This window comes from Myxine glutinosa, chromosome 10 (assembly GCF_964187855.1).
Source record: "Myxine glutinosa chromosome 10, kmMyxGlut1.1, whole genome shotgun sequence".
Lineage (NCBI taxonomy): Eukaryota > Metazoa > Chordata > Myxini > Myxiniformes > Myxinidae > Myxine > Myxine glutinosa.
Window position 1 is genome coordinate 135869983 of NC_136270.1, and position 23341 is coordinate 135893323.

Sequence of the window (23341 nt, forward strand, 5' to 3'; positions counted from 1 at the left end):
CAGACAACAGAAGCAGCATGTCCAGAGTAGAGTGACCTGGTCTGAAACCAAATTGATGATCAGAGATCAACCCATTGGAGAAGAGGAAGGATTTAATGTCAGAAGCGGTGATGGATTCCATGACCTTGCTGATTAATTGGGAGCAGGCCGATTGGTCTGTAGTTGCATCGATCTGTTTTTGCACCTTTTTTGTGTAAAGCGGTAATGTTGGCGGATTTCCAAGCTGATGGCAGATGACCTTGAGCAAAAGAGAGGGTGAAGAAAACAGAGAGAGGGTGAGATAGAGCGGCAGAGCAGGATTTTCGGACCTGTGGGCTGATGCCGTCTGGTCCAGTTGCAGAATCAGAGTCAAGGTTTGACAGAAACTTATCCACCTTGTCAGGACACAGAGTCCAAGAGCAGCTGGGTTTGACTGGGTAAGATGGGTACAGAGAGAGATGGGGTTTGGGACACATGATTTTGAGGCAAACACAGAGTTGAAGCATTCGAACTTGCCGTTGCAGGCCAACTTGCAGTTGACCCGGGCAGCTCTTGCAGAGCAGAAATTTGATGAACTGACTTGTCGGAACGTGGTATCCTATGACGGTGCCACGTGGAAAGTCACTGAGCTCTTCCGTACAGCCCATTCTTCTGCCAATGTTTGTCTATGGAGATTGCATGGCTGTGTGCTTGATTATATATACCTGTCAGCAATGGGTGTGGCTGAAACAGCCATATCCACCAATTAGAAGGGGTGTCCGCACACGTTTGGCCATGTGGTGTATCTGTTGCTTGCTTGGCTGTACTGAGGTACTGCTTGCACTTGTTCTCTGCCGACTGCCAATGATAACCATTGGACGCTCAACGTCGGTCGGTGTCATGGTAGCCGACAAAGTGATTTTTTCATTTAAATATCATTGGTGCAGTATTTTCCTTTTTTGGTGCATGTTCATCAAATAATATGGCATCCTCTTCATGACTGCAAACGGCCACCAAATGTCAGTCTCGCAAAAAATTTTAAAGGCTTCGTGTTAAACAATCGGCTCTTCTATTTAAACGGGGGAAGACATCCTTTCGGCACGATGAAGCTGAAGGCTGTTCAGCTTTTGAACGTCAACCTCCCTCTTCCATCAGCATTTACATCCTGCCGTCAGAAGTCAGGTAGCTGAATCTGTCAGTTAGGTGTGGCAATGCAGGTACATTGATTACAGCAAAAGGCAAATCCGTTTTTATTAATGGTACATATTAAAAAGCATAGCTTTCATCAACCAAATTGTTGTACCCACAATAAGGTCAAATTTACAAGCCAAAACACCACTGAAAACCGAGCACGTAGTGTCATGTCAATGAGCAAACAGCATTTGAGGTAGTCAAGGGAAGGATCAAGTGGATTCCATCGAAATTGCTCTCAAAGAGAAACTGTTTTCAGATTTGGATGCATCATCTCAAAAATAAAACAATACAAAAGAGAACATGACCGAGACATGGTGAGAGAACTGATTGGATCATTCCAACAAAAGAGATTTAGAATGAATGTCATCGTGGTTGTTGTTGCTTTAAGAAGAAAAAAGTGCAAAAACAATAATAAACAACAATCTACGGCAAGACAGACCGCAAGAGAGCAAAGCGAATGGCAATTACCTATCTCTGCTTTTGCATCACACAAATGCGAAACCATAGACAATGAGAAAAAGCAAGTGCTCACCATGGAATGCTTTTGTGAAGCAGATTTTAGATTAATACAAATAATATTGTAAGCAAAAGCAAAGGCAATCCTGTGATTGCTCACACAGGAGACACACAAAAACTGGATGAGAAAGGAGAATAGTGGAGGAATAAAGAAAACCTTGCCCTACAGATTTCTCCCATGGCGCCCCAAACCTTATAGCCCGTGGCGCCCCCAATCCTACGGCCGATGAGGCCCCCAATCCTGCGGGCCGTGGTGCCCCCAAACCTGCGGGCCGTGGCGCCCCCAATCCTGTGGCCAGTGGCGCCCCAAATCCTGTCGCCCGGCCTGACGCGGATGCTGAAACGCGTTGTGATGCCAACGGTGCGGCCGCTGCCGCCGATGGTACGGCCGGTCGATAGGACCGTTTGGTAAAGGATTAATGGCAACTTGTGGTTGAAGTTGTCTTGGCCAAGGTTGCTCCTGTTCTATCCCACCATATTGGTTCTCAAAAGCCCATCGTTGTTCTGGAACAAAAACTCTATTTCCATCCACGCCATCGTTGTGTGGGTTTCGCAACAAAACATTGCGTGGAGGAACTTCATTTTGGTTTAAAGGAAGATGATGTGGTGGGGGGACCACACTATGAAGGTTTGCTCCAACAGGAAGTGGTCTGTGAGGCTGTTGTGGCTGGATTTGTTGAGCCAGAGCAGGTGGCGCTGGATGTTGGGCTTCAACACGTGACTGCTTTGAAGGAACAGGAGATAACGTCGGTCCAATTCTTTTGTTTCCTTCAGAGAAGTACAACCAAAGGTGAGAATTATTAATTATATCATTTTAACAATAATGTCAATGATGTTACATAAAATGGCTTTTCCACGGAAAATTATACTGCAGCCACCGCAAGCACAACGCCAACGGGTTGGCCAGGTTAGCACGGATGCCCAACGCTACAATCACAGGTGAGCCATGAGCCTAAGATCTCTAAACTTTGAAAACATTTATATGCAGTACCTATGAGCGAAGGAATTCCACCTTCAAATGCACTTCCGAGATATCTAAATGCAGTGCGTTGATACCTCCGCTCCATGAACAGAACTTCTGAAGTCATACCCAAAAGAATACATAGTATCCCAATTATCCAGCAATTATTAACTTATTCCAAAGTATTGTTACATTTGTGGGGGTAGAGGATGGAATACCATAGTACAGATAGGATCCTATAGGAAGAGCTTGGACCGTGGACACGTAGGAGACATCTCGATGCATTAAGTAGGGAAACTGGAGCTTACGGCTGTTTACGTGTCTTCACACGTGGGGTGGAGCTATGGCAATCAGATAGGGGTGAAGACTACTTATTCCCCAGTATGTGATTGCCCTCGGTGGCTTTTCCCTATGTTTTTGTCCCCCGTCGCACCGCGGAGCGAAAGGGGGACTATGGTTTTCCCCTCCGTCCGTGTGTCCGTCCGTGCATGCGTCCATTCGTTCGTCCGTGCGTGCGTCCGTTCGTTCGTTCATCCATGCGTAAGCGAAGGACCGAATTCTAATTTGGTGTGTGGGTGCAATCCACGTCAAAATCCAAGATGGCCGCCACCATGTATGTCTGAACCTTGAGCAGAATATCTTGAAAAATAAGCGAAGTAACAACTTCTAATCTGGTGTGTGGGTGTATCTAGGCATAAGGAAGGACGCTATTGAAAATTGGGTCGACAAGTCAAAATCCAAGATGGCCACCACCATATATATATATATATGTCTGAACCTTGTGAGCGAAATATCTTGAAAAATAAACAAACTACTAACTTCTAATCTGGTGTGTGGGTGTATCTACGCATAAGGGAAGAACGCTATTGAAAATTGGGTCGCCACGTCAAAATCCAAGATGGCCACCGCCATGTATGTCTGAACGTTGTGAGCGGAATATCTTGAAAAATAAGTGAAGTACCAACTTCTAATCTGGTGTGTGGGTGTATCTAGGCATAAGGAAGAACGCTATTGAAAATTGGGTCGCCACGTCAAAATCCAAGATGGCCACCACCATATATATGTCTGTACCTTGTGAGCGAAATATCTTGAAAAATAAACGAACTACTAACTTCTAATCTGGTGTGTGGGTGTATCTACGCATAAGGGAGAACGCTATTGAAAATTGGGTCGCAACATCAAAATTCAAGATGGCCGCCTTCCGTCTCCCACTTTGTCAACTCATCACTTCACAGATGGGGGACCTAGGGGTAACGCTGGTTACAATTATAACAAGGCCAACCATAAAAAACCTTGTTACAATAACAATAACAACAATTTCATTTCATTTCAACAATTTCAGCCGTGCTTTATTTCACTCAATTCGTTATTGTGGCATTTAATTTGTCGTGTGTGTTTATTTGTTCTGTGGGTTCGAGCATAAACCCGTGTGGCTTCCGTCCAGGTAAGCACTTTGGTTCCCTCACTCGCGAGCGATGGACCAACCGCCAGTTTTGGCTACGCGCCTCGGAATAAAGGACCATTACGGCTATTCGTCGCCCAGTGGTTTTAACCACCGGTCTGACCGAACAGCATTATATATAGTACGGTATATTGGAAAGGGGTTCTGTGGCATCGACATCACGAAAACCACTGGCAAAAGTTTCCTGTCAGATTAACACAATGGAAACTAGAACGCCACTCACTAGAGCGCATACTCCCGCCATGGTTTAGTTGGAATAATACGTTTTGTTTAACATCCCCTCTCCCCAAAACAATAAATGAAAAAGAAAGTAGGCCCTAACTGTCAGATAATTTATTTTGATATATCTCGGAATTGAAGGAGAAAAACATCATTTAAGAATCAGAATAAAAGCTTTAATGCAGTAAAACAGAAAAAATCTTTCCCAAAAAAATTCCCCAAAAAAATTCCTGAATCCGGAATAATATCCTGAGCTTCACCAAAAACTAATCAATTCTTCCTTATCCCAAGGGCAATCATCCCACCAACTTTCATCCAAATCCGTTCAAAACTTTTCCAGATATCTTGTTCACAAACACACGAACACATGAACATACGAACACACACACACACACACACACGGACGGACACGATCGAATGCGTTACTCCCTTGCGGGAGTAATAAACCTGAAAATCGCATAGCCAGAACAATAATTATTTATTTGGTCTGGAAAGCTCATGCAAGGTTTCTTCTTCTTCAGTCTCTCACAACCCTGGGTGAATATGTGATCTTTTTTTTTTAAAGTTGGAATTTTGCCAAATCTGTTTTATTTGTTTGTTGATATACCTCAGCCATTGACAAATCTGGATAAATTATAGTTTTATTTGAGGTTCAAATTAACCCGGGAGATTGTGTCAAACGATGCCTGCAAGTCTGTACATGTGATAAATTAATTAATCATCCACAGTCGAACTCTTCTTCTTCACGCAATAACTTCCAGCTTCCAGACCGTACATCCAATGATTTTCAAATTTTGCACACTTGTTACTCTTCATGACTTCTACTACAGTATGAAGTTTCACGGCGATCAATGAAGTGGTTCAAGAGATATAAATGTTTTTATTATTTGCGTTTAATTAACGATGTCTGCCAAACCACGTTACCAATCGCAAATTCCAAAAGGACATTTTAGTAGACCGATATGCTGAACAGATCTGTGAAGTTTCCCCTCGATTGGATCACAAATGAGGGAGGAGCTAGATTTTAAATGTTTGTCCTTATAAACGTCATAACTCTGAAACCATGTGATGCATGACGTCATGCTCGTTGACTTTTTTGTTCGTCATGGGTATGCGATTCTGCCTGCAAAGTTTGGCCTCGATCTGTTCAGGCGTTTTGGAGAAAATTGGATTTTAGTGTTTTTCACTCAAAACAATATGGCGGCCGAACCACGTGACGTCATAATTACCATAAAAATATTCCACAGACCGAGTCCCTCCTATGGTGAAAATTTGCTCTCAATCGCTCCAATTATTGCAGAGAAAATGGTTTTTAAAGGAAAACAGAAAAGAAAATTCACGAAAAAAATTCCTGGATCCGGAATAATATCCTGAGCTTCACCAAAAACGAATCAATTCTTCCTTATCCCAAGGGCAATCATCCCACCAACTTTCATCCAAATCCGTTCAGAACTTTTCCAGATATCTTGTTCACGAACACACACACACACACACACACACACACACACACACACACACACACACACACACACACACACACACACACACACACACACACACACACACACACACGGACGGACGGACACGATCGAATGCATTACTCCCTGGCGGGAGTAACTGGATTGGTACTCGGTAGAGAGCATACCTCCGCCAGGCTGAACAGTTTACGGTTTGTATCCCACTGATGGGCCGGATCTACATCCCTACCTGAACCAAAATCAAATCGGCCTGTTCTCGTCATCGAACCAACTCATCCATCTAGTTGTCATAACCGGTCCATAACGTCTTAAAACATCATGCCATGCGTTTGCATCGTTTTTGGCCCCATCAATCAATTACGAAAAATGACAAATAATTATTGTATCCGGTTTCGGATCTTCACCAAAATTGAATCATTCATCCTCGTTAAAAAACCCAACATGTCCACCAAATCTGTCCGTAACCTTTTGAGATATCCCGTTCACAGGCAGAGAAACGGGTGAAAACAACGTCCGTCCATCTTCGGTGGCGGAAGTAAATTTGTCAGGAAAAATCAGCAAATTAAAAGCTTATTGGGTGGAAGGAGACGAATATGAAGAAGCAGCAGCAAAATAAGGGATCACTTTATGTAAATAAAAGCATGGATAATGGAGCTAAAAATAAATCCATAAGGGATCACCATGTAAATACAAGCATGAATAATGGAGAGAAAAATAAATCCATAACGTTTCACTTTACGTAAATACAAGCATGGATAATGGAGATAAAAATAAATTCATAACGGATCACTTTGCATAAATACAAGCATGAATAATGGAGATAAAAAGAAATTCATAACGGATAACTTTACGTAAATACAAGCATGAATAATGGAGATAAAAAGAAATTCATAACGGATAACTTTACGTAAATACAAGCATGAATAATGGAGATAAAAATAAATCCATAACGTTTCACTTTACGTAAATACAAGCATGGATAATGGAGATAAAAATAAATCTATAACGTTTCACTTTACGTAAATAAAAGCATGGATAATGGAGATAAAAATTAATCCATAACGTTTCACTTTACGTAAATACAAGCATGGATAATGGAGATAAAAATAAATCCATAATGTTTCACTTTACATAAATACAAGCCTGGATAATGGAGATAAAAATAAATTCATAATGGATCACTTTACGTAAATACAAGCCTGGATAATGGAGATAAAAATAAATTCATAATGGATCACTTTACGTAAATACAAGCATTGATAATGGAGATAAAAAATAAATTCATAACGGATCACTTGACGTAAATACAAGCATGGATAATGGAGATAAAAATAAATTCATAACGGATCACTTTACGTAAATACAAGCATGAATAATGGAGATAAGAAATTCATAACGGATAACTTTAAGTAAATACAAGCATGGATAATGGAGATAAAAATAAATTCATAACGGATCACTTTACGTAAATACAAGCATGAATAATGGAGATAAAAATTAATTCATAACGGATCACTTTACGTAAATACAAACATGGATAATGGAGATAAAAATAAATCCATAACGTTTCACTTTACGTAAATAAAAGCATGGATAATGGAGATAAAAATAAATCCATAACGTTTCACTTTACGTAAATACAAGCATGGATAATTGAGATAAAAATAAATGCATAATGTTTCACTTTACATAAATACAAGCCTGGATAATGGAGATAAAAATAAATTCATAACGGATCACTTTACTTAAATACAAGCATGAATAATGGAGATAAAAATAAATTCATAACGGATCACTTTACGTAAATAAAAGCATGGATAATGGAGATAAAAATAAATCCATAACGTTTCACTTTACGTAAATAAAAGCATGGATAATGGAGATAAAAATAAATCCATAACGTTTCACTTTACGTAAATACAAGCATGGATAATTGAGATAAAAATAAATGCATAATGTTTCACTTTACATAAATACAAGCCTGGATAATGGAGATAAAAATAAATTCATAACGGATCACTTTACTTAAATACAAGCCTGGATAAGGGAGATAAAAATAAATTCATAACGGATCACTTTACGTAAATACAAGCATGGATAATGGAGATAAAAAATAAATTCATAACGGATCACTTTACGTAAATACAAGCATGGATAATGGATAAAAATAAATCCATAACGTTTCACTTTACGTAAATACAAACATGGATAATGGAGATAAAAATAAATCTATAACGTTTCACTTTACGTAAATACAAACGTGGATAATAGAGATAAAAAATAAATCCATAACGGATCACTTTACGTAAATACAAGCATGGATAATGGAGATAAAAAGAAATCCATAACGTTTCACTTTACATAAATACAAGCATGGATAATGGAGATAAAAAATAAATTCATAACGGATCACTTGACGTAAATACAAGCATGGATAATGGAGATAAAAATAAATTCATGATGTTTCACTTTACGTAAATACAAGCATGGATAATGGAGATAAAAATAAATTCATAACGGATCACTTTACGTAAATACAAGCATGGATAATGGAGATAAAAATAAATCCATAACGGATCACTTTACGTAAATACAAGCATGTATAATGGAGATAAAAATAAATCCATAACGTTTCACTTTACGTAAATACAAGCATGGATAATGGAGATAAAAAATAAATTCATAACGGATCACTTGACGTAAATACAAGCATGGATAATGGAGATAAAAATAAATTCATGATGTTTCACTTTACGTAAATACAAGCATGGATAATGGAGATAAAAATAAATTCATAACGGATCACTTCATGTAAATACAAACATGGATAATGGAGATAAAAATAAATTCATAACGGATCACTTTACGTAAATACAAGCCTGGATAATGGAGATAAAAATAAATTCATGATGTTTCACTTTACGTAAATACAAGCATGGATAATGGAGATAAAAATAAATTCATAACGGATCACTTTACGTAAATACAAGCATGGATAATGGAGATAAAAATAAATCCATAACGTTTCACTTTACGAAAATACAAGCATGTATAATGGAGATAAAAATAAAACCATAACGTTTCACTTTACATGAATGCAAGCATGGATAATGGAGACAAAAATAAATCCACAACGTACAAAAATACTAACCTTCACTCTGCACTCCTTCAGCCTGTTGTTGAATTTCCGCCATGGTTCTCACATCATCCTCCTAATAAATAAGTAAAGTGATTCAGCAAATAAATTGTAAAGTAAAGAAATAATAACTTCTAAATTGTAAATGGCCAAAAACAAGTGTCCAATGGCGTTCAAAATGAACATGGCATTCAAAATAATCATGAAAACACTCAAACAAATAAACAAATGAATGGGAAGATGAAAAACATTGCAAAGCTGGTGGATGAAAAGAGTGTGGGACTTCAAACAAATAGAGTGTCAGAGGCTGTAGAGCTCGATAGGCCATGTTGGAGCGTGACCCCACCTCGGGGTTGGTCCAGAGTGAGCAAGCGGTGCATTTGGTGCAGGGCTTTCCCGGTTCACGGACGTGCGAGCAGAAATGTTTATAAGTGATGTCCTTCTTGCGGCACACGTAACAGAGATGTGCACCACATCGGCACGTCATCTTGTTGCAGCCGTCGCTCTTCAACAGCTCGGCTCCACATTTGTGGCACTTCCGTACCAACGTAGCGGTCATCTTCTCCTCCCTGGCAGAAACGGAGAACATTCACGATGGTTAGCGTGAAAAGTGATTCAAAATAAAGCCTAAGCCGCACCAACTGATTTCTTCAGACGCGACTGGATGGTCGCGCAGATAAATCGGGCCCTGTCGGACCGATTAAACATGTTCGATCTTGGTTGGTCACAGTCGATATTTGTCTGTAGGTGTGGACCCCTTTACGACACACGCAACTGGACAAACGTGCTCCTGCAGAGCCAATCATAGAACAGTACTGCCTCTCACCTTCCTGAATCAAATCACAAATTTCTGGACTGAAGTACATGAGGATGAGTTGAGTCGGCTATGGTTTGACAAATCTGCTTTGCATGATATCACTCACATCCGAAGCTTATGCAAACCGTATTTTTAAAACAAAGGCCTTCACTCATGCTGTAGATGCCACTACCGGATGTACAGGTTCCCCTTACCACTCTGATGTCGTCACCTTCGTCTGACTAGCAAATCCACCAAAATTGCAAGACAATAGTTTTGGTTAAATTTTACCCGTGTTATTTCATTCTTCTCCTGTTACTGTACTTTTGACACGCTACTATTTCAAGCCGTGCCAGAGAGACCAATCATTGCTTATCTTCCTGGTTTTGTGGCGGAACCCATGATGGTCAGTCCTTTGGTGTGGTCTGGTATCTCTTAGCCGCTGCAATTTTCCATAATTTCTGACAATTATCCCATGGCCGTCTCGTTGCATCACGCTGGAAGAAATATGTTGATGTGGCCTAGGCTTAACACTGACAAGCTGTTGTTTTGTGAATACACATCCTTAGCCCGTCCCCCGCTCAGCCGGAGATGAAGTCTTGCATTCACTTCTGTGTGTCTGTGTGTCTGTCCGGGCCGTAACTTTTTTCTTTTTGTTAGGAAGTTCGTTTACCATTTGAGTTTTTGTCATAACATTCTCAACAAAGCTTTACTATGGGAATATGAAGACAAATTAATAATTTGGTCAACGGTCAACGTCAATTAAAATCGTAAATTTTCATCCATTTGACCTGAAATGTTAAGAATTTGCATATTTGGTCACTGAATTGGTTCACCAATAAAAAGCTAGGAGATTGTGTTTGCTTTTTTTAGATCAAAATGCCAAAGGTCAAGGTTGTATAAAATATCAATACGTCAGTAATCCAATATGACCCAATTCATCCAGCTTAACCTGTGTTCTGTGAAGGTCAAAAGGTCTAAGGTCAATCAGGTCAAGGTCACAATATCAATTTCCATCCGATTGAATTGAAATTTTAGCAGGGTTTGCATATTGGGTCACTGAAGCCTATTGCTTTTGAGGTCAAAAGGTCATGGTCACTAAAATCGTCCATTTTTTTTTTGCATTTTTTTTTTTGCCGTTTTCGTCATGTTTAGCATACGGAAGAAAAAGTCCGAATACAAAGCGGACATGAATGGGCTTTTCACTTTCAGATGCTTCATAGTCCTTTAAGATGCGTTTTTAAACAGGCCATTGAGGTATTTGCCACAGAGATCCTATTGAGTCCCGCTTGATAAATCTACCCTCAACATCTGCCTCGTTCCATATAACAAAATGACGAGTTGCCACATGTCTGAGTTGCAACGACTTTGCCTCAAATGCTACAAAGAACATTTGCTTTTATTTGAAACAGCTAGACCATATGCAGATTATGACATATTGACCATATGCAGATTCAATTGACCAGTTTATTTGGAATAAACACATTGCAGTGACACAAAGTTATTGGCGGCAGGATATCCTGGAGGTGCAAATACTTGAATCCGAGCTGTTCTGCATGGGTTCAAATCTCAGCCCTTCTACAAGCTGTCATCGGTCTGTCAGCACTGGTCGTTATATGAATGAATGATCGTTTTAAGGCCATTTTTCCCCGCTAGAGCGGGGGTTAGCCTTGCGGTCCCCATGACAATAAGGGTTCCCTGTTTGAGGCAATGTTTTTATGGCCGGATGCCCTTCCTGACGCCAACCCTTAGTCGCCTCTTACGATGCACAGGGATACGGTGCACCTATTCTAAACCGGGGTACACACCGGGATCATTCATCCCAGCAAGCTGGTACTCAATTTGCCGACCTCGGAAGGATGACAGGCTGAGTCAACCCCCCTGGCGTTAATTCAGCGATCGACCGGGATTCGAACCCAGGATCCTAGGATCCCAAGCCGGCACCCTAACCGCTAAGCCAACACCAGGCTCTGAACATGGCATTCAACAATAAAGTCGGTCATTAGTCGACAATAAATCTCATGGTATCCTGCGCGAAGAGGTGAGTCATCATCGGACTGCTGAACAAATTACAAATGCCGGCCAAAATCACCTTTAGTGGAAGGTCAAGACTGGCCAGCCAGTTGGTGAGACTTGCACGAGAATCGTCCCCACCGGCCAACCCCAAAATAAAGCAGAAATAATTGGAGCTGTTAAAGTGGCAGTAGTGATAGTTGTGGTAGTGGTGGAACTTGTACATAGTCATGCCACACGAGAGTTCCAGCACTTCTGTCCCCTGTCTTGGGTTACTTGTGATTACTTGTGAGATGTATTAATGGGTTACTTGTGAGATGGTGTAATTACTTATTTTCAAAACACTTGTTTTTCAACCAGGTGATGCGAGATCACAATTCAGGAAAAGGTAAGTAGAACAAGAAAAAAAAAAAATGAAACAATTTTTCCATTTTAAAGAGGTACCATTTCCGTCTGCAGTAAAGCACCTTCTGGCTCATTCTGCACTACAAATCGGAATAAACGAGAACAGCACTCGGCAGAGCGCATACTCCGCCAGGCTTAACAGTTTATGTTTTGTATCCCACTGATAGGCCGGATCTGGATTTGGACCTGAACCAAAATCGAATCGACTTGTTCTTGTCACCTAACCAACTCATTCACCAAGTTTATAGTGTAGCAGCATAGCAAACCTGTTGTGCATTTTGTGATACAAGCACCAAATTTGGCACAAATGTACATTAATATGTTGCGAACATTTTCAGATATTGGGCCACTTGAAATTCCGTAATTTTTTTTTTCAAATTTTTTCAAATTTCGTAATTTCAAATTTTTCGGGTGACACCGTCACAATTTCGGTCTTCGAGGCCGGCCGATATAGTGGGGCGGCTTAGCCCAAATATTCAAAAGAATTGTGCATTTTGTGATACAAGCACCAAATTTGGCACAAATGTACATTAATATGTTGCGAACATTGTGTGGTCAGCAATGAAGACGAGAGTCTGAATTACATGTATGCAAAAGACCTTGTGAACCAGTGAAGCAAATACACGGGTAAGCATGAATTAAATCTAGGGCATGATATAATTTCCATGATGTTTACCTCTACACTCAATGGTGGAAGGAGGTAATGTTTTGATCCCAGCTTGTCTGTTTGTCTGTTTGTCTATTAGTCCACAAAATTCCAGACAAAGCTTGTAGTGGTGGTAGTTGTAGTGGTAGTGGTGATAACAGAAATTGTTATATAGAACTGAACTTATATTATTATTATATGCAGAAAATAACTTCATTTCTATATGCCCTGCAGTGGACAGGTTAATTGGTTTATGCACTGAAGGGGTCACCCTGGTGTGCACTGCTGTGTTCTGCCTCACTGAGTTGTTCAGGTATGATGTACTCAGCACAAGCTTCCGGTCGGCCCGGAGGTGGGGGTGCGGGGCCTGTCACGGAACGTCAAAACAAACGGCCTGCCGGGGCCGCCCAAAAGTCGGGCGTGAGGGGCGCGTCCGCTAATGGAACGCCTCTCGCTTCCCAGATCGAGGGCCACGTGGTCAGGAGAACCTCGTCCCTTCCGGTCACACTTTGCCTATCGGCCGGCCTCGAAGACCGAAATTGTGACGGTGTCACCCGAAAAATTTGAAATTACGAAATTTGAAAAAATTTGAAAAAATGAATTACGGAATTTCAAGTGGCCCAATATCTGAAAATGTTCGCAACATATTAATGTACATTTGTGCCAAATTTGGTGCTTGTATCACAAAATGCACAATTCTTTTGAATATTTGGGCTAAGCTGCCCCACTATTAGTCGCAACTCGTCCATAACCTTTTTAAATATCATGTTATGTATCGCTTTTCGCCCGATCTTTCAATGGTGAAGAATCACTGAGAAAATAAATAATTCCCGTATCCGAATCCATAGTCAGATCTTCACCAAAATCGAATCGATTCTTCCTTGTCTCACACACAACCTCTCCACAAAGTTTCGTCCAAATCCGTCCACAACTTTTTGAGATATCCTGCTATGTATCGTTTTTGGCCCTATCTCTCAATGGTGAAGAATCACTTTAAAAATTCGAGCAGCCGGATCGGGATGCGGATCTTCACCAAAATCGAATCATTTCATCCTTGTCACATACGCTACATCTCTTCAAAATTTCGTCTCAATCCGTCCACAACTGTTTGAGATATCTTGTTCACAAACAAACAGACAGGGATGAAAACATAACCTCGATCCACTTTCGGTGGCGGAGGTAATGAACGCAACAAGAACACATGACCTCAATCACAAAATTATCAACTTACACAGAGACTCGGAATTTTAAGTCCACAGATTTCTCGATCTGCTCGCAGAGAAGACCGATGTGGTCTTTCCACAACTCCTTGCATTTCCGGCATGACTTCTAAAAAATAGAAGGACGCGGCGAGCCAAAAATAAATTAACAAATAAACAAACAAATAAATGTCTCATTTAAAAATGCAAATTCAAACCATTTTAGAATTTTAAGAGGACACAAATCAAATGATTACGTCATCAACAGTGTGTCACGTGACAGGCTCTGATAAACGGCTTCTCAAATAATAAAAGGCAACATTGACTTGGAATGCACAGAACCCCCAGCGATATCGCAGGAAGTTGTTTCACCAAGAGTGCAGACACCCGTCGCCCAACGATTTCCACACAGGCTTGAACAACAAAAGATACGGTGGCTTTTTTATTCATTTATTTTCTTTTCTTTACCAAAGCGAGGCTCATGGAAGAGCAACGTAGAACTTTGAGTGGGCCAAACTTCAAGGGAATGAACAAACAGGATAACAGGAAACGAGGAGGAAAGGAGTAATGGGTGTAACCAAACTCAGCAAGTAAAATTATTGTGTTGGTAAAGGTTAATGGGAATAATAAAGGTCATGCGTCAGGATGGGGTTTGACACAAAATGGTGGTGGCACTGCTTGGTTGAAGTCCTGCAGGGAAGAGAGAGTTTTTACCGACATACACCTGAACACTCTGTTTAATGATTACTTTGTGGCGGACACAAAAGCCCACTGGCGTGGTGACATCATTCCGCGCACCAAGTGGGCGGTGGCCACGCCCGAGGGGTAGGCGTGGCCTCATGATATACACCGGGCGCGCAGCCCGGAGCGCGCCAGTGTTACAGTGAGCTCCTGAAATAAAGACGCTTATAAGTTACCGCTTGTCCGCTTCCTCCTTGCTCGCAAGCAGCGCGCGTAACGCCGCGCTTTACTGGTGACCCCCTTGACGTTGGATCTGCCGGAGCGATACTTCCACACGCGACGCCATTGCCATGGCCAACTTCATCAAACTTCCCGAATTTTGGGAGGCTCAGGCCGAAGTCTGGTTCGTCCAGGCCGAAGCCCAATTTCAGCTTCGGCACCTCACCGGCGATGACACGCGCTATTGCCACGTTGTCGCCTCCCTCGGGCCCGGCACGGCCGCTCGAGTTGTGTCCGTCCTTCGCCACCCACCGGACGGCCACAAGTACGAGGCACTCAAGCGGCTACTCCTAGCCACGTTCGGCCTCACGGACGACGCACGGGCCGACCGCCTCCTGGATCTCCCCGAGCTCGGTGACACGCGCCCGTCGGTCCGAATGGACCATATGCTGTCACTGTTGGGCGACAAAGCCCCCGGTTCTCTATTCCGGGCGCTTTTCCGTCGCCAACTTCCAGCACAGGTTCGCCTCGCGTTGGCCGGGACCGGGCTAACGGAACCCCGAGCATTGGCAGCCGAGGCGGACAAGTACTTCGCCACTTCGGACACGCGGGCGAGAGTCGGCGTGGCCGTCACGGCCCTCGTGGCTGATGCTGCTGATGCTGATGCTGCTGATCCACAGCATCAGCTTATACAGCATACACAGCATGCTGATACGCACCTCGTGACCGCCGCCACGCCCCGCCCACCGCCGAGGGGGAAAACCGCCACCGCGGGGAAACCTGCCAACTCCACCGGCCTGGCGGAGCCAGCCGCGCTCCTCCAGCTCCACCACCTGGTGCTGGTTCCACGCCAAGTTCGGCCACGAAGCTCGGCAGTGTCATCCGCCATGCTCCTTCAACAGGTCGGGAAACGCCTGTACTGGGCCGGCGCTCAATAGTGGCGATGAGCGCCGACCGTTCGAGCAGCCTGCTGTTCATAACGGACACCTTCTCCGGGCGCCGTTACCTGTGCGACACGGGAGCGCAGGTGAGTGTCGTTCCCGCCGGCACGTCAGACAAGCACGCCGCGGGTGGGGGCCCCGCACTGCTTGCCGCGAACGGGACGCCCATCCGTACGTACGGAAAACACTGCCTCTCTCTGCGGTTCGGAGGGCAGGTTTTCCGATGGACGTTCGTCACCGCCGACGTGCCCATGGCACTGCTTGGCGCGGACTTCCTGTGCGCTAATGGGCTCCTGGTCGACGTCAAGCGCAGACGTCTTGTCCAGGCCGAGACGTTCAGCTCGCTCGCTTGTGCGTTGCCCAGCTCAACGAGCGGCTTGCCAAGCGGCTTGCCGAACGGTTCGGTTCCGGCCACGTTGGTCTGTACGCTTCCGGCAGCGGACACATTCACCCGCCTCCTCGCCGGCTTCCCGGCCCTCACGCGGCCCACCTTCTCGGCGGGGGCCGTCAAGCACGGGGTGGCCCATCACATCCCCACCGTCGGGCCACCGGTCTACGCCCGGGCATGCCGCCTCGAGCCGACGAAGCTGGCGGTGGCAAAAGCAGAGTTCGCTACCCTGGAGCGACTCGGCATTGTTCGGCGCTCAGAGAGCACTTGGGCGTCGCCGCTGCACATCGTGCCGAAGCCCGGCGGGGGATGGCGACCGTGCGGGGACTATCGCCATCTCAATGACGCCACGACTCCCGACCGCTACCCCGTCCCCCACATTCAGGACTTTTCCGCCCGTTTGGCGGGCATGTCCTTCTTCTCGAAGGTGGACCTCATACGCGGCTACCATCAGGTCCCCGTCAGGCCGGAGGACATCCCGAAGATGGCGGTCATCACGCCATTCGGACTCTTCGAGTTCCTGCGCATGCCCTTCGGTCTGAAGAATGCGGCTCAGGCGTTCCAGCGACTGATGGACAGCGTCCTGCGTGACTTGGATTTTGTCTACGTCTACCTGGACGATATCCTCGTCGCCAGCGCGTCCCGCGAAGAGCACCTACGCCACCTCCGCACGCTCTTCGAACGCCTGGGCCAGCATGGCCTGATTGTGAACCCCGCAAAGTGCCGGTTCGGCGCCACCATAATCGATTTTCTGGGGCACCGTGTCACCAGGCACGGAGCCGTCCCCCTGCCGGCCAAGGTGGAGGCGGTGAAGGGGGTTTCCGCGCCCCCGCACGATCAGAGGGCTGCAGGAGTTCCTGGGCATGGTGAACTTTTACCATCGGTTCCTGCCCCGTATCGCCCAGCTCCTGCGCCCCCTGCACGAAGCTCTCCGAGGTAAGCCGGGCAAAGGCGACGTTACCTGGACCGAGCAGATGGACACGGCGTTCACGGGCGCGAAGCTCGCCTTGGCTAACGCCACCATGCTCGCGCACCCGGCGCCCGATGCACCGATCGCCCTCACCACCGATGCCTCGGACTACGCGGTGGGCGCGGTGCACGAGCAATGGGTGCGTGGAGCTTGGCAACCGCTGGCGTTCTTTAGCCGGCAGCTTCGCCCGCCCGAACGCCGTTACAGTACCTTCGACCGCGAGTTGCTCGGGCTTCACTTGGCGGTCAGGCACTTCCGCCATCTGCTCGAGGGCCGTGCGTTCACTGCCTTCGTCGACCACAAGCCGCTGATCTTCGCGATGGGCAAGGTCACCGAGCCGTGGTCGGCCCGGCAGCAGCGTCACCTCTCGGCCGTGTCCGAGTACACGACGGACATCCAGCACGTCGCGGGGAGGGACAACCCGTTGGCGGATTGCCTTTCCCGGGACGTCGCCCACGCAGTCCACCTCGGCATCGACTATGCCCGGATGGCAGCGGACCAGGCCGATGACCCCGACGTCCAGGCCTTGCGGACCACTGTCACGGGCCTCCGCGTCACCGAGGTGGCGTTCGACGGCGCGGGCGCGGCCCTCTTGTGCGACGTCTCCCTCGGGCGTCCTCGCCCCATCGTGCCCGCGGGCTGGCAGCGCCAGGTGTTTGACGCCATCCACGGCCTGTCCCACCCGGGCGCGAGGGCCTCCCAAAGGCTGATCGCCGACAAGTTCGTCTGGCATGGCCTCCGGAAGGCCGTCCGCGGCTGGGCCAGGACGTGCCTCGCGTGCCAGCGCGCCAAGGTGCACCGGCACACCCAGGCCCCGTTGGCCCCGTTCACGGTGCCGGAACGCCGGTTTGACCACGTCCACGTAGACCTGGTGGGACCTCTGCCCCCCTCGCGGGGTTTCACCTACGTCCTCACCATGGTGGACCGCACCACCCGGTGGCCGGAGGCCGTGCCCTTGGCGTCGACAACGGCGGCCGATGTCGCGCAGGCTTTCATCGCCACCTGGGTCGCCCGGTTCGGCGCCCCCTCAGACATCTCGTCCGACCGCGGCCCCCAGTTCACCTCGGAGCTCTGGGGGGCGGTCGCGCAGGGGCTCGGGGTCCGGCTGCACCGAACCACGGCCTACCACCCCCAGGCTAACGGCCTGTGTGAGCGATTTCACCGCTCATTGAAGGCCGCGCTCCGGGCCACCCTCCGCGACGGCGGCTGGGTCGACAGGCTCCCCTGGGTCCTGCTGGGCCTCCGGACGGCGCCCAAGGAGGACCTGCGCGCATCCGCGGCGGAGTTGGTCTTCGGGCAACCGCTGCGGGTGCCGGGCGAGTTCCTCCCCGACTCCACGGCACCATGGTCCGCGGCACAGCAGCGCTCCGCTCTGCAAGAGACCGCCCAGAGGTTCGCCCCGGTGCCAACGGCATGCCACGGGCACCCACCGACGCATGTCGCCCCGGAGCTTCGCATGGCGGAGTACGTCTTCGTCCACCGGACACCACTGCGGCCCCCGTACGACGGGCCTTTCCGCGTGCTGGAGACCGGGGCGAAGCACTTCACCCTGGACATCGGCGGTACTCCTGACCGCGTTTCGGTAGACCGCCTCAAGCCGGCCCACCTCGATGTGGACCATCCACCGCCAGTGGCCCGACCCCCACGTCGGGGCCGCCCCCCTGCGGGCGGACCCCCGGCACCGCCCAGCCCCGCCGCCCCCCGGTCCTGCACCCATCCCAGGGGCAGCCAGGGGCATCCCACCTGGCATCCCTGCACCCCGGACGCCGCCGATCGCCAGGGGTCGCTTCGCCGGGTCATTCGTCTGCCCCGCAAACTGGCCCTCCAGGTGCGCGGGAATTCTGGGGGGGCGCGTGTGGCGGACAGAAAAGCCCACTGGCGTGGTGACATCATTCCGCGCACCAAGTGGGCGGTGGCCACGACCGAGGGGTAGGCGTGGCCTCATGATATACACCGGGCACGCAGCCCGGAGCACACCAGTGTTACAGTGAGCTCCTGAAATAAAGACGCTTATAAGTTGTCCGCTTCCTCCTTGCTCGCAAGCAGCGCGCGTAACGCCGCGCTTTAACTTCCCCACGCTATCCCCAATCCAAAAACCACCATTAAACCCCACCATTCTGTTTGCACCTGCTTCAGCCAACGCAGAATTGGTGGGGAACACCTGAGTGTGGTGCAGGGACACTCTGCCCCATGAAGGGAATATTAAACGGGAACATTAAAGGGAATTCCACCGTGAGGAGACAAATTGCAGGAAGATGACATTGCAAGCTGGACGAGAGGTTACTACACAAGGCGGTCTCGGATTGGATGACAGAGACGAGACCATTCACCGATATTTTATCCTCGTGCTATCGAGCCGTTAGGATAACAGAAAGCCATTGGAAAAGCTTGGGGGCTTCCATCCTCCTGCACGTGGTTTCAAATTGGCCAATGAGCATTTGGGCCACGCACCACATGCACGGGATAGCTGAACAAATGCTCGCACTCCCCATGCATGCAACAACGTGTAGATAAATAATTTTGAAAGGAAACCTTCTTTATATAGCAGTTAACCACCATCCAGTCATACATTTCCTGCTTTAATGCAGATGTGTCAAAGATCAAGAAGCAGCGACAGGACAAAGTGTGTGGAGCGGCGAATTATTATTTAAAAAATTTGCTTCATGAAAACATCGAGTTGAGGTGGTTTTCATTGCACAGTAAGTGCTGTCGCTATCGCCTGTCAAGAAAATCCGTATTAAAGAGAAGCTTGGGTGAAAAAAACGTTGTTGGCAGTCGAGATGAGTAACAACGATGCCCCGCTGCCTTGGCTGCAAACTCAAACTTAAGAACTGTAATGAAAATGTATCCAAGTTGAACCCAGGTGTGATGCTCGCATGAACCACTGAGGGGTGTCTATAAGAACTCAGACGTCTGCGGCACCGGGCCACTCCTGCGACATTTAATCTACTAGGGCATGCCCGTACTATATATAAGCTAGGATGTGCCCGTACGTGGGTGCCCGTTCCTTGCCAAAAAAAAAAAAAAAAAAAAATTTGTGTAGGGGTGTGTGTGTGTAAACATCCTAGGGCGTGCCCGTACGTGGGTGCAAAAAAACATGCGTGCAAACAACAACAACAAAAAAAAACTTTGAAACCACGTGGCAGTAACGACCACAGAACCCCCCCCCCCTCTATTTACATGAATGGTTTGGTCCATTCGCAACGACCACAGAACCCCCCCCCTCTATTTACATGCAATGGTTTGGTCCAAAGCGAACGGTTTGGTCCATTCGATGTGATTCGATGATTCGATGTGAATGGTTTGGTCCATTCGCAACGACCACAGAACCCCCCCCTCTATTTACATGAATGGTTTGGTCCATTCGCAAAGCCAAAGCGAACGACCACAGAACCCCCCCCCCTCTATTTACATGAATGGTTTGGTCCATTCGCAAAGCCAAAGCGAACGACCACAGAACCCCCCCCCCCCCCCCCCTCTATTTACATGAATGGTTTGGTCCATTCGCAACGCCAAAGCGAACGGCGAACGGCTAAATCGCCATAGCTCGGTAAGTACTTGTCCGATTAATTTCAAACCTTGAAAAGGCACATCCTCGGGTCCCCAGCAATATACCTGGCAAGTTTCAAGTATATCGGACCCGTGGTTGTCGAGAAACAGCGGTCACAGACACACAGACACACAGACACACAGAGATTGCTGGAATTATAGATAGACTAGGGCATGCCCGTACTATATATATGCCCGTACTATATATCTATCTAAAATTATATCCCCCCCCTCTATTTACATGAAATGGTTTGGTCCATTCGCAACGCCAAAGCGAACGGCGAACGGCTTGCGAGTACAGTGACAATCCCCCCCCTCTATTTACATGAATGGTTTGGTCCATTCGCAACGACCACAGAACCCCCCCCTCTATTTACATGAAATGGTTCGGTCCAAAGCGAACGGCTTCCGGAGTTTGGTAAAGAAATCGCCATCGCGTACACAAACGCGCAGGAAAGCGAATGAATCGCAAATTCGTTTTTATTAGTTTTAAAACATCGTTTAACGCCAACATAGCGCCAACATAGTTTGCAAACGTGAAATAAATGAATACGCTCTCAAATGTGCCATCCGAGGCAGAGTGTGTCCGCCACGTTCGGCACACGCGCTAGTTCGCTGCTCTCTGATTGGTTGAAGCGTTTTTTGGACATATCTCGGTAAGTAATTGTCCGATTAATATGAAACCTTGAAAAGGCACATCCTCGGGTCCCCAGCAATATACCTGGCAAGTTTCAAGTATATCGGACCCGTGGTTGTCGAGAAACAGCGGTCACAGACAAACAAACACACAGACAGACACACACACACACAGAGATTACTGGAATTATAGATAGATGACATGTAGACTCGGATGGTGCGTATATGCAGATAGTCTAGGCTTGCTTGCATTGACTAATATTATTGATCCTTTCTATATGATGCCATGATCCTGATATATATATTGCATGATTGTATTCTACAGGATGTTGCCAGAGATCAGATTGCCATTAAACCTACCTACGGGACAAAGTTGTGGACTTGATTGATTTTCCACTACAATTAATGACAATCTGATCTACGTACACATGAGCAAGTACAAGATGACCTTGTACGCGATTCTTTTGTCTCGGGACTCAGCTCCTCAACCGTTAGACAAAGGCTTCTTGTAGCTGAGGACTTGACGTTCACGGAAGCTTTACGGCTAGCTCACGTCTACACTCAGGCTCAGGAACAATCTGACGCGTATGACCACACGCGCATCACTGTGGGGATGTCTCGTCAAGCCCGACCGGAGAGAGCTACCGCCGAGGACGTGGGAGCAGACTCGACATCACTGCCGGCATCCCTGGCCTCTCCCGAGGAGGACCCAGATCCAGGCTTGACGGCAGCCGCCGCTGCGGGACCGAAGCCCGGACGAAACGCTACGTGTTACTTCTGCGGGAATCGACAACATCCCAGGTCGGCGTGCCCGGCTCGGGAAGCGATATGTCATTTGTGTTCGACCAAAGGGCACTTTGCAAAAGTTTGCCGAAAAGCTGCGCGGGGCAAACAAACTCGCTCGACATTGAATGTGCTTATCGCCGAGCAAAAGGGCCGAGCACAGAGCGGGGCGCCTCACCCGACTTTGATGAGAGGCGCACCTCCTCGTGGGCCCCTGGCTGCACGCTCGACCTTGATGAGATTCATCGGGCCGACAAAACAAATGGCGCAAACACGACCGAACGCGGAGCGACCGTCCTTGGCCGGTATCCGAAAGTCTCATGATGGCTTTGAAACTTCTCGCGTGACACGAGCGCCATCCGAGGGCTGCTCATACGAACTACAAGCTCCTGCTTTGGCACAGAAAACTGCAGTTGGTTTTGAAACTACGCGCGTGACACAAGCGCCATCCGGAGGCTGCTCGAACGAACAAAGAACTTTAGCTGGCATTGGATCTACACGCGAGGCGCGAACGTCTCGCTCGGATGGCTCGATACCTGCAGGACCACCCGGCCTGGCTCAGGCCATTATCCCACTTATGATCGAGGGAACTTTTGCTCGGGCTTTAATCGATACGGGGTCCACAGATAGTTATGTCGATCATCGACTGGTGCAAAAACATGGATGGCCGATCCTTGGGACAAGACGTCGGATCTTTATGGCCTCTCAAGGGCTTAGGCTCAGCACAAAAGGGGAATGTCGATTGAAGCTTGTGATAAAGGGACGAATATTTCCAGATGTACATCTCATGGTCTTACCAGCATTATGTGCCGATATTTTGCTCGGACATGATTTTCTTAAGCGACATGGACGGTTGGAAATGGAATTTGGTGGTACTGATACGCTTGCTGTGTGCGCTCTTACAGGGATGGACATTGAGCCGCTGTCGCTGTTCCCCAATATGACAACGGACTGCACACCTGTAGCGGTAAAATCGCGGCGTTACTCACGAGCTGACGCGCAATTCATTGCGGAAGAAACGGCCCAGCTCTTAAAGGAAAGTATCATAGAACCTAGCCGGTCGCCGTGGCGGGCCCAGGTCTTGGTGGTACGAAGTGAAGCGCATCGCAAATGCATGGTAATCGACTATTCGCAGACGATTAATCGATTTACACAGCTGGACGCCTACCCCCTACCGGGGATGGACGCCCT

General features: G+C 47.2%; 1 protein-coding gene across 8 annotated transcripts in view; it reads right to left on the reverse strand.

Annotated features, from left to right (window-relative positions):
* Positions 1-1184: 1184 nt before the first annotated feature.
* The window catches only part of RNF216 (ring finger protein 216), a 155612-nt gene continuing 133455 nt past the window's right edge, over positions 1185-23341 (reverse strand). For 7 of the 8 annotated variants that reach the window (XM_078786163.1, XM_068098412.2, XM_078786165.1 and 4 more), the window contains 4 exons: positions 14016-14113; positions 9271-9493; positions 8940-9000; positions 1185-2436 (listed from right to left, as the gene is read on the reverse strand). In XM_078786163.1, coding sequence (XP_078642289.1) covers positions 1886-2436; positions 8940-9000; positions 9271-9493; positions 14016-14113 — 933 coding nt within the window. In that variant the 3' untranslated portion in view covers positions 1185-1885. The remainder of the gene's footprint in view (positions 2437-8939; positions 9001-9270; positions 9494-14015; positions 14114-23341) is intronic. The other variant, XR_013624829.1, reaches the window with a different exon arrangement.